Raw genomic sequence first — 12,500 nt, forward strand, 5'->3', positions numbered from 1 at the left:
TCATTGAGGGATACACCTGAACTCACACACACACACACACACTGGACACACACACACACACACACACACACACACTGGACACACACACACACACTGGACACACACACACACACTGGACACACACACACAGAAACACACACACACACACAAACACACACACACACACACACACACACACACACACCCCACACACACACACTGGAAACACACACACACACACACACACACACACACACACACTGGACACACACACACACACACACATACACAGTCTTTATATAACTTAGTCCAAGTGGTGGTCAGAATGTTTGTCTTAACTAGCCTGATAACTCCAACATGTCTGATATGAACATTGACATAAACCCTCTACATACTTGAGTTTCTCCAGTCTGCAGTGTGGATCCTCCAGTCCAGCAGAGAGCAGTCTGACTCCTGAGTCTCCTGGGTGATTGTAGCTCAGGTCCAGCTCTCTCAGGTGTGAGGGGTTTGACTTCAGAGCTGAGACCAGAGAAGCACAGCCTTCCTCTGTGACTAGACAGCCTGACAGCCTGCAAAGAGTCAAATCATATTAAAACCACACTGCTATTCTTTGGTGGTGAAAATAGTGGCAGTATATTTTTTCAACATTTATATTTATACCAGTGTCCTGAAACCTGCCATATCTATTCATAAATTAATGTATCATTATTAGAAATTATCATAATATTGCTTGTAGAGAGAAACATGTATAGTACAAATATTTGAGTAGACTGACCAGAGCAGTTTAAAAAGCAGTATCTGTCAAAAGACAGACAGTGAGGTATCAGATTTAGATTGTATGAGTATACAGTCCACACCAAATCTATTTTGACAGAGAAGCTAACATTTTAAATGAAAGCACTTTATGTATCTAGAAGAAGTCATAAGTATTCTGACCAATTCACTTATAGTGTATAAAAGTAGTCAAAAGTTTAGTATTTGGTTGTAAACTCGTTGGTTGCATTTGCAGTTTGTTTTGGTTGTGTTTTGGGTTATGTTTTGATCAATAGTAACTGAATGGTGGATGATGACTGGAGTAATTTTCTGTCTAAGTGAGTAGATAACATGTTTCTAAACACTACTGAATGAATCCTGATGATGCCATGATTAAGAAAAATCATCAATGAATCATGAATAATAATGAGTGAGAAAGTTACAGAGGCTACAACAAAACATACTAGCCTCTCACCATTACCAATAACAGAGGGGGTATGATCCTTGTTCCTCTGTAACTTTCTCATTCATCATCATTCACCATTTATTCATGATTATTCATAATCATGGTAGCATCCACATGAAATTAGAAGTGTTCAGAAACATATTCTATTCTTACTGACAATACAAGTGAAGTGACTCCAAAATGACAGGACATTATTCACCATTCAGTTTCTATTGGGAAAAACATCATCCAAAACACAACCAAAACAAACTGCAAATGTATTCAACAAGTTTGCAGAATCACAAGCTTGATGTAATCACTACAGGCAAAGAATATTGGACCAAACACTAAACTTTTGACTAAATGAATTTGTCCAAATAAATAAGACTTCTTCAAATGGGAGAACTAGATACATGAAGTGCTATCGTTTCATTTCGTATCTAAACAGTAAAACAGATATGTATGAAAAAAATTAAACGGTGACATTCTGTACTCTGTATGAAACATTCTATCTATCTGAGATTCTATCTCAAATCCAAAATGCTGGAGCATAGCACCAAATGTAAAACTGTAAGCTTCACTGTCCAAACACATATGGTGTGGACTATGTGTGTCTGGTAAACACATGTGGATCTGTTGAACAGTTATCACTTGTTGACCAACTACAGGAATACTGACCTCAGAGTCTCCAGTTTACAGTGGGGATTCCCCAGTCCAGCAGAGAGCAGCTTCACTCCTGAATCCGTCAGGTCATTGTTACTCAGATCCAGCTCTCTCAGGTGTGAGGGGTTTGACTTCAGAGCTGAGACCAGAGAAGCACAGCCTTTCTCTGTGACGCCACAGCCTGACAGCCTGAAAAGAGATCATCATGATTTCACACACTGTTAATTTAACACCAGTAGTGTAGAAGGACAATGGCAGATGCATTTGGTTTATTCTCTCAAACAACTTATAGATCAATCTTCTGTCTCCTAGAATTTTATGGTCATGTTGTTATACTAATGTGTACATCCATGCACTGATTCAGTATGTTTTTCAATTTAATATTATATATTATATACATATTATAATACATATTTTTCTCTAAACTGAATATTTCTTCCTGATGATTAGTACTTAAATGACATTTTATGTACTCACAGAGCAGCTCTGGAGGCTTTGACCACTGGCAGCAGCCTCAGAAGACCTTCCTCTGATCTGGAGTATTTCTTCAGGTCAAACACATCCAGCTCCTTTTCTGAAGTCAGCAACACAAAGACCAGAGCTGACCACTGTGCAGTTGACAGTTGTTTTTTTGAGAGCCTTCCTGATCTCAGGAAGCTTTGGATCTCCTCCACTAGAGAATGGTCATTCAGTTCATTCAGACAGTGGAACAGATTGATGCACCTCTCTGGAGAGGGATTCTCCCTGATCTTCTCCTTGATGTACTTGACTGTTTCTTCATGGCTCTGTGAGCTGCTTCTTGTCTTTGTCAGTAGACCTCGTAAGTACTTCTGATTGGACTCCAGTGAGAGGCCCAGAAGGAAGCGGAGGAACAGGTCCAAGTTTCCCGTCTCACTTTGTAAGGCTTTATCCACAGCACTCTTGTAGAAAGTAACTTCAGGATTGTCTCTGAACAGTGCAAAAAAGTTCCTGGTTGATTGAGGTTTTGCCATTAGATTCTCATTGTTGTTGATGAATGAGAGGAACACATATACAGCAGCCAGAAACTCCTGAATGCTCAGATGCACGAAGCAGTACACCTTGTCCTGGTACAGCCCACATTCCTCTTTAAAGAGCTGTGTGCACAATCCTGAGTACACTGAGGCTTCATTGACATCAATGCCAGCCTCTTTCAGGTCTTCTTCATAGAAAATCAGATTGCCATTCACAAGCTGTTGAAAAGCCAGTTTTCCCAGTGACAGAATGCTCTCTTTATTCCAGTGTGGACCTGTCTCTTCTTTCCCAAGATACTTTTCATTCTTCTGTTTGGTATGAAACTCCACAAGGTGTGTGTACATCTCAGTCAGAGTATTGGGCATCTCTTCTGTCTTGTCTGTACTCAACATGTGTTCAAGGACTGTTGCAGAAATCCAACAGAAGACTGGAATGTGGCACATGATGTGGAGGCTCCTTGATGTCTTTATGTGTGAGATGATTCTGCTGGCCAGGTCCTCATCACTGAATCTCTTCCTGAAGTACTCCTCCTTCTGTGGGTCATTGAACCCTCGTACCTCTGTCACCTGGTCAACACACACTGAAGAGATCTTATTGGCTGCTGCAGGTCGGGTAGTTATCCAGAGGAGAGCAGAGGGAAGCAGATTTCCCTTGATGAGATTTGTCAGCAGAACATCCACTGAGGTTGACTCTGTGACGTCACAACAAATCTTGTTCTTCTGGAAGTCTAGGGGCAGTCGGCACTCATCCAGACCATCAAAGATGAACAGAACTTTGTATTTGTCGTAGTTGGAGATTCTTGATTCTTTGGTTTCCATTGAGAAGTGATTGAGAAGTTTAATCAAAGTGTGTTTATCCCCGTTCATCAAATTCAGCTCCCGAAAAGGGAATGAAAATACAAATTGGACATCCTGATTAGCTTTTCCTTCAGCCCAGTCCAGAATGAACTTCTGCACAGAGACTGTTTTTCCAATGCCAGCGACTCCCTTTGTCAGCACAGTTCTGATAAGTTTGTCTTGTCCAGTTAAGGGTTTGAAGATGTCGTCACATTTGATTGCAGTCTCTGGTCTTGCTTGTTTCCTGGTTGTTGTCTCAATCTGTCTCAGCTCATGTTCATTATTGACCTCTCCTGTTCCACCCTCTGTGATGTAGAGCTCTGTGTAGATCTTATTGAGAAGTGTTGGGTTTCCTTGTTTAGCGATCCCCTCAAATACACATTGAAACTTCTTCTTTAGATTAGATTTGAGTTCACGTTGGCAAATCACAGCAAGCTCATCTGAATGAAGAAATAACACAGAGGATATTAATATTATGTCTGATTTAATGCCTACAGTATTGTAAGACTGTGTTATAAAGTTTAAATTGTAATAATGTATTCTCTTAACTGTCTGTATAAATGTGTAAATGTTTTCATAATGCATTACAGACTGGTGTGACTGATTTATATCATTATTATTCGTATTAATGATGCTATCTCTCTCCTCGTCTCTGTCTCTGTCTCTGTCTCTGTCTCTGTCTCTGTCTCTGTCTCTGTCTCTCTCTCTCTCTCTCTCTCTCTCTCTCTCTCTCTCTCTCTCTCTCTCTCTCTCTCTCTCTCTCTCTCTCTCTCTCTCTCTCTCTCTCTCTCTCTCTCTCTCTCTCTCTCTCTCTCTCTTTCTCTGAGAAGCAGGAGGCAGACAGCTCTTACTTTTCTCCAGTGTGTCAGCAAGCTCCTTCTGGTTCATTTTCCTCAGGACGTGCAGTGTGATCTTCAGAGCCCCCTCTCTGGCACTGCTCTCCTGCTTCTCATCTTCAGCATCCACCACTTCCTTATCCTGCTTCTGACTCTCAACGCCTTCTGGGAGTTCTGGACTAAGAATCCTCTTGAACATCTTCAGCTCGTTCTTCACAAATGTCATAATATTCTCTTCAAGCAACTGAAATAAATCAAGTAAATAAGTTAAGCAAGAGACTAAATGCTTTCTCATTAACACATTAATGAATGATTGACAGATCAACTTTACTTGAGGTAAACAAAAACAAATGTACATAACAGGACCACATACACTGAATATGGAGGCCAGGTCTGTTTGATGACTCTGGGAAGACTGACCACTGAGAATCTCTGACTCTGATCTCTCCTGTTGGTTTCTGGGGACAAAACATGAGATTACATCTCCTCATCCAGGGAGTACACCACACACACACACACACACACACACACACACACACACACACACACACACACACACACACACAGAGGGAATGTAGTGTTTGTTTAATATTGTTTCAGGACTATGAAAATGGAAAAAAGGATTAGCCTATGGATTATGAAAACAACAAAAATAAATGGGAAAATGGGAGAGGAGAAATGACTAGAGACAGTGTTGTTTAACTCACTGACCATGACCCATGAGTTCTTCTTACCTTTGTTCAGTAGAAGAGTCTCCCTCTCTAAACTCTATAGAACGATGCATAGACCGGTCACTCTTCATGGACACACAGCTGGGTACAGGGGAGGCTGGTCTCTCCTGCTTGATTGGACTTCAACGCAACAGAGACAAAAATTACATCTCTCATCTACTCTGAGCTCAAATGGGGAAACATAAGAAGAGTTTCATTCCAAAACGCTATATATCCATTTTCAGAAATGTTGGTCAATTAGCTTTTATTGTTTGAATAAATTATGAAAGAGATTGGTGTGTTTTTTCACTATCTAATCATGGTATGGGATTGTTCAATGACATACATGTATTTGTTTAAATCTATCACTTGATGGTTTCATTTCAGAGAGACAAATAATCATGTTTTTTTGCACAATGCTATATATCTGCCTCACTCTCAGAGAAATAAGTAGTACTACTAGGTTTTACACAGTAATAATATATCTGCCTCACTCTCAGAGAAATAAGTAGTACTGCTAGGTTTTACACAGTAATAATATATATATATATCTGCCTCACTCTCAGAGAAATAAGTAGTACTGCTAGGTTTTACACAGTAATAATATATATATATATATATGTCTCACTCTCAGAGAAATAAGTAGTACTGCTAGGTTTTACACAGTAATAATATACAGTGGGGAGAACAAGTATTTGATACACTGCCGATTTTGCAGGTTTTCGAACTTACAAAGCATGTAGAGGTCTGTAATTTTTATCATAGGTACAGTTCAACTGTGAGAGACGGAATCTAAAACAAAAATCCAGAAAATCACATTGTATGATTTTTAAGTAATTAATTTGCATTTTATTGCATGACATAAGTATTTGATCACCTACCAACCAGTAAGAATTCCGGCTCTCACAGACCTGTTAGTTTTTCTATAAGAAGCCCTCCTGTTCTCCACCCATTACCTGTATTAACTGCACCTGTTTGAACTCGTTACCTGTATAAAAGACACCTGTCCACACACTCAATCAAACAGACTCCAACCTCTCCACAATGGCCAAGACCAGAGAGCTGTGTAAGGACATCAAGGATAAAATTGTAGACCTGCACAAGGCTGGGATGGGCTACAGGACAATAGGCAAGCAGCTTGGTGAGAAGGCAACAACTGTTGGCGCAATTATTAGAAAATGGAAGAAGTTCAAGATGACGGTCAATCACCGTCGGTCTGGGGCTCCATGCAAGATCTCACCTCGTGGGGCATCAATGATCATGAGGAAGGTGAGGGATCAGCCCAGAACTACACGGCAGGACCTGGTCAATGACCTGAAGAGAGCTGGGACCACAGTCTCAAAGAAAACCATTAGTAACACACTACGCCGTCATGGATTAAAATCCTGCAGCGCACGCAAGGTCCCCCTGCTCAAGCCAGCGCATGTCCAGGCCTGTCTGAAGTTTGCCAATGACCATCTGGATGATCCAGAGGAGGAATGGGAGAAGGTCATGTGGTCTGATGAGACAAAAATAGAGTTTTTTGGTCTAAACTCCACTCGCCGTGTTTGGAGGAAGAAGAAGGATGAGTACAACCACAAGAACACCATCCCAACCGTGAAGCATGGTGGTGGAAACATCATTCTTTGGGGATGCTTTTCTGCAAAGGGGACAGGACGACTGCACCGTATTGAGGGGAGGATGGATGGGGCCATGTATCGCGAGATCTTGGCCAACAACCTCCTTCCCTCAGTAAGAGCATTGAAGATGGGTCGTGGCTGGGTCTTCCAGCATGACAATGACCCGAAACACACAGCCAGGGCAACTAAGGAGTTGCTCCGTAAGAAGCATCTCAAGGTCCTGGAGTGGCCTAGCCAGTCTCCAGAACTGAACCCAATAGAAAATCTTTGGAGGGAGCTGAAAGTTCGTATTGCCCAGCGACAGCCCCGAAACCTGAAGGATCTGGAGAAGGTCTGTATGGAGGAGTGGGCCAAAATCCCTGCTGCAGTGTGTGCAAACCTGGTCAAGACCTACAGGAAACGTATGATCTCTGTAATTGCAAACAAAGGTTTCTGTACCAAATATTAAGTTCTGCTTTTCTGATGTATCAAATACTTATGTCATGCAATAAAATGCAAATTAATTACTTAAAAATCATACCATTTGATTTTCTGGATTTTTGTTTTAGATTCCGTCTCTCACAGTTGAAGTGTATCTATGATAAAAATTACAGACCTCTACATGCTTTGTAAGTAGGAAAACTTGCAAAATCGGCAGTGTATCAAATACTTGTTCTCCCCACTGTATATATCTGCCTCACTTAAAAGTGGAGACTCAGCTAGAAAAAGGTATATCATACACTACAGTTGAGGAACAATGGGAAAGTAATTCTGCTTTGAAAGATGATAAACTTGTAACCTCACTTTTGAGAAAATGGTCTTTGAATGTTTTGGTTCACCTACTGGAGAGCTTTTCTTTATCTACAGTGGTATTACTTTGGCAGATAATGTCATCCATCTAAATAAATAGTTTTTTAAATATATATAGTTAACTAAAATGTATGATGTTTTTGGTTTATGTCAGTTTCATTGTTTGTTATACTATAAATGGTTATTTTATGGTTGAAAGTGGTAATATTAACTAGAAAATGTCATATTTTGCAATTCTGAGTAATTACTACTTTAGTAAGGATTAACAAGGTTACGGGGTCGTTACAATATTTTGAGATCTGGGCCCATATCCAAAAAGCGTCTCAGAGTAGAAAATGTGTCGTATACGTGCTGAGAATAAAGCCGTTTTAGTCCTACTCTTATGGGTATAAATTAAAGCTATGCATGAAGCCTCTTTATTCATAAGTGTCCCACCTAGTTGGCAGATATTTAGGACACCTCATGAGCTGTACTAACCAGTTAAGAGGTACCAGCAGGTGTCTTGATAATAGAAACATGCAGCGAGTCAGTGGTTCCTGTGCAACATGTAATTGCTTTGGAGCAGTGGTGACCTGTCATTCAGGGCAGAGCCCCACCTGTTTAGCAGATGCTCTTACCCAGAGCGATTTACAGTAAGTGCATTCATCTTAAGATAGCTAGGTGAGACAACCAGATAATAAAGTCAAATATACAGGATACGAATAATCCATTTCAGCTGAACAATGGATATATAGCGTTTTGCAATAAAAATAATACACATCTAAAATCTATTAATTAAACATCTGAGAACAGTAATATTGAAGGTACCCATAAGCAACCATTTCTGATTAAAAAACACATGTGAAAAATTGTGGAAATAGCATTTAGGAAATAAATTCTTAATAATTCTTAAACAAAATTGTCATCTCACCTCTTAGCTTTGGTGTCATGTTCCCCAGAGAGACTCATTTTAGAGGCAGGGACCCCCTCCTCTCTCTCCCCAGAGAGACTCATTTTAGAGGCAGGGCCCCCCTCCTCTCTCTCCCCAGAGAGACTTGTTTTAGAGGCAGGGCCCCCCTCCTCTCTCTCCCCAGAGAGACTCATTTTAGAGGCAGGGCCCCCCTCCTCTCTCTCCCCAGAGAGACTCATTTTAGACCACTGACCCCTAAACAGAGATCCAACATGTTGGTTGTAGTTAACACAGTAATTATTGAATGTGAATTGTTATCATTTATTAATTATCTCTTACAAAACATTTACTAACAGACATATCGAAACAGTCAGGTGATTTAATGCAATCACATGAATATGTAGTTGTGACATCTCTTCACCATGTTAACTGTCAATAATAATAATAAGTCACTGTTTGTTAAGGTAGTTATAGACAGTGCAGCAACACAAGGACATGTCTCACACTTATTTGTATTCATTAAAAGTCGGCCATTTATTATTTTTGAATCTGTTATTTTCTAAACGTATCTGAGAATGTAGACAGTGTGGACGTCGGGTAGCCTGTGATATTAATATTGTAGAAAACAGTGGGGCAGGGCAGTGAACCCAGGTCGCTGGCGAAACAGGCAAACACCCTAAGCATCGCAGCAATAGGGTTAAACCTAATTATAACCTGTCTATAGGGTTAAACCTAATTATAACCTGTCTATAGGGTTAAACCTAATTATAACCTGTCTATAGGGTTAAACCTATTGCTGCGATGGGAATTGTAACCTGTCTCACACTGCCCCCTATAAAAGCAAGTCCCGTGCTTCGACTACTCAGACCCCTCACACATACGGGCCATGCATTCTGATAGCCTCACAGACACCATACTACTTCTGACACCAATGTAGCAAACAGTGGGGCAGGGAAGCGAACCCAGGTTGCACTTGTAAAAAGGCAAACAACCTATGCATCGCGCCACTGGCGCCAATTGGGTTACTTGGTTGGAATTGTGACGTGGCTCATTTAGCGAGGATCACTACACTATAGTGGAACTATGATACAATTACAGTTATCATATCAAATGTTAAATGTAGAACTATAATATATAAATATTGATAGATTGAATTTGACTTGCCCACATTCAGTTAGCGCCATTTTGTATGATTAGACTGACACAAACCTGTCTCAGTAGAAGTAGACTGTTAGGTCTGAGTGTTTTACTTCCATTCACTGTACTAAAATTACACCATACATTTAATTTCTCTACACACTTTACAATCATTCCAGGCAGGATTCTCACCTTGTAGCCTGAATTCACAACCAGAACATGTCAAGTCATTGAGATATCTACTGTTCTGCTGAGAGAGCACCTTCGTGATGACTAGCGCTCTGTATATTCTTGTGGGTGAGGCCTGAGCTGGAATGTGAAGCTAACTGAAGCTAACTTTAGAAAACCAGTATATCTAGCTTGCATCATAGTCCACCCCTCAGGCTAAGTTCAGGTTTCAGCATGAGGCAGGCATCAACAGCCGAGTTGTAGGCTACTACCTGGGTCGTATTCATTAGTTTACACCGCAGCCAACAGTTTTAAAATGTTGCATAAACAGTTTACTCCAAACGCTGTACAACGTGACCTAAACAGTTTATGTTGCCAAACGTTTTGCTACAGTGGGCACTAATGAACACACACAACCTGTTTTGAGGAAGTGTAAGTTGTTATTAGTCTTTCCACAGTATTTATTTGTCTCTCTTTCACACAAAATACCTTCCTGAGTGAAAAGCGTTAACAGTAGATTAGAAAGAGAAAATGTTGTTGCTTGTTGTGTTTTAAGCCTGTTTTGAGAAGACAAGTCTATAGACCTATGATACAGTACACTCTTAGAAAAAAGAGTTCCAAAAGGGTCCTCTGGCTGTCCCCATAGGAGAACGCTTTTGGGTTCCAGGTAAAACCCTTCTGGCTTCCATGTAGAACCCTCTGTGGAAAGGATTCTTCATGGAACCCAAAAGTGTTCTACAAAGGGTTCTCCTATGGGGACAGCCAAAGAACCCTTTTAGATTCTAGATAGTGTAGGAGCGATCACCCTGGGGCACAGATGGAAACAGAACGAATTCACCCCACGCATCTAATTTATATCCAAAACATTTTAAGGAGAGTAGGCCTATTATAACACTGTCCACATAACAATATCATCAACTATATGAATACACATAACAATATCATCAACTATATGAATACACATAACAATATCATCAACTATATTAATACACATAACAATATCATCAACTATATGAATACACATAACAATATCATCAACTATATTAATACACATAACAATATCATCAACTATATGAATACACATAACAATATCATCAACTATATGAATACACATAACAATGTCATCAACTATATGAATACACATAACAATATCATCAACTATATTAATACACATAACAATATCATCAACTATATGAATACACATAACAATATCATCAACTATATTAATACATATAACAATATCATAAACTATATTAATACACATAACAATATCATCAACTATATAAATACACATAACAATATCATCAACTATATTAATACACATAACAATCGTCGTCTTACCTTTTATATGTCTCTCAATAGAAGTAGAGTCTGGAATGATCATTCGGTGGTGGAAAGTTCCTTTAGTTTGTTCTGCTCATTTCCATATCAGGTTCTACCTGTTCTCTCTCCCACTCCCTGTCTCTTTATAGCTCTTACAATGTGCCTTGGCATACATTCTACAAGTGTCTGAAACTCTATTGGAGGGATGTTTAATCATTCTTCCACGAGAGATTCCATTATTTGGTGTTTTGTTGATGACCTGGTGACTGAGACGGCCATGGCACATTGTGAAACATCGGCAAGTTGAGCAGTTTTCGTCACTGAAGCTCCTGCCAAACGTGCCCCAAAAATCACAAATCGTTAAGCTCTTCCCGAGGCACTGACTTAATATCCACTAACAGGAATGCTATCAAATTTGTGCACACAATTTGTGAGAAATAAGCTTTTTGTGCGTATGGAACATTTCTGGCATATTTTATTTCAGCTCATGAAACATGGGACCAACATTTTACATGTTGCGTTTATATTTTTGTTCAGTATAGATAAAAACACAAAGCTTCCAGCAGAGGTCAGTGCTCTTCTGACACCTGTCAGATGGTAGTGTGATGTCCGAAGCTTCGACCGTCATCATCACGTAGTATTGTTACTTTGATACAAGCATTGATACGTTGTGTCGAATCAGTAGTGCTTTGAAAACTGCAATGTCGCATCGGAGCTCCAGTATTAATCGACCAATCCCTAGTGTCCACTGAATGTTGACTAGCAACAAGAAAGTGGTACCTAAAAGACTCCCACCATGAGTGCCCATTGAAGTGGCTCCAGACGAGGACATCTGAAATAAAAACCCTCCAACTTACAATATGGAGTAAAAAAACAAGTGGAGCAAACCAAATCAAACCAGACCAAACCAGACCACACCAAACCAGACCAAACCAGATCAAACCAGACCAAACCAGACCAAACCAAACCAGACCACACCAGACCACACCAAACCAGACCAAACCAAACCACACCAGACCAAACCAGACCAAACCAAAGCAAACCAGACCAGACCAAACCAGACCAAACCAAACCAGACCAGACCAAACCAGACCAAACCAGACCAAACCAGACCACACCAAACCAGACCAAACCAGACCAAACCAAACCAAACCAAACCAAACCAGACCAAACCAGACCAAACCAAACCAGACCACACCAGACCACACCAAACCAGACCAAACCAAACCACACCAGACCAAACCAGACCAAACCAAACCAAACCAAACCAAATCACACCAGACCAAACCAGACCAAACCAGACCAGACCAAACCAGACCAAACCAAACCACACCAGACCAAACCAGACCAAACCAAACCA

The 12,500-nt window shown here is 40.3% G+C and overlaps 2 protein-coding genes across 2 annotated transcripts in view; both read right to left on the reverse strand.

Annotated features, from left to right (window-relative positions):
* Nucleotides 1-544, reverse strand: part of LOC311142056 (stonustoxin subunit beta-like) — a 1,968-nt gene extending 1,424 nt beyond the window's left edge. Inside the window, exon 1 of the mRNA XM_084177609.1 lies at nucleotides 375-544. The gene's annotated coding sequence lies outside the window, so the exon portion shown is untranslated. The remainder of the gene's footprint in view (nucleotides 1-374) is intronic.
* Nucleotides 545-651: 107 nt separating this feature from the next.
* Nucleotides 652-11,409, reverse strand: LOC311141270 (NLR family CARD domain-containing protein 3-like). The gene is made up of 8 exons (XM_084176540.1): nucleotides 11,159-11,409; nucleotides 8,534-8,767; nucleotides 5,240-5,356; nucleotides 4,879-4,963; nucleotides 4,521-4,749; nucleotides 2,318-4,109; nucleotides 1,856-2,029; nucleotides 652-777 (listed from the first exon to the last, which is right to left on the reverse strand). The coding sequence occupies exons 2-8, from the start codon at nucleotides 8,749-8,751 to the stop codon at nucleotides 663-665; spliced, it is 2,730 nt and encodes a 909-aa protein (XP_084032666.1). The 5' UTR covers nucleotides 8,752-8,767; nucleotides 11,159-11,409; the 3' UTR covers nucleotides 652-662.
* Nucleotides 11,410-12,500: the final 1,091 nt, after the last annotated feature.

This window comes from Coregonus lavaretus (genome assembly GCF_964263955.1).
Source record: "Coregonus lavaretus genome assembly, chromosome: 2".
NCBI classification, from domain to species: Eukaryota; Metazoa; Chordata; class Actinopteri; order Salmoniformes; family Salmonidae; genus Coregonus; species Coregonus lavaretus.

Coding starts and splice junctions, on each gene's coding strand:
- LOC311141270 (XM_084176540.1), bottom strand. CDS start 8,751: ATGAGTCTCTCTGGGGAGAGAGAGGAGGGGGGCCCTGCCTCTAAAATG. Junction 2,030..2,317: donor AAAGCCTCCAGAGCTGCTCT/GTGAGTACATAA, acceptor ATCTCTTTTCAG/GCTGTCAGGCTGTGGCGTCA. Junction 778..1,855: donor TGTAAACTGGAGACTCTGAG/GTCAGTATTCCT, acceptor GTCTTTTGACAG/ATACTGCTTTTTAAACTGCT.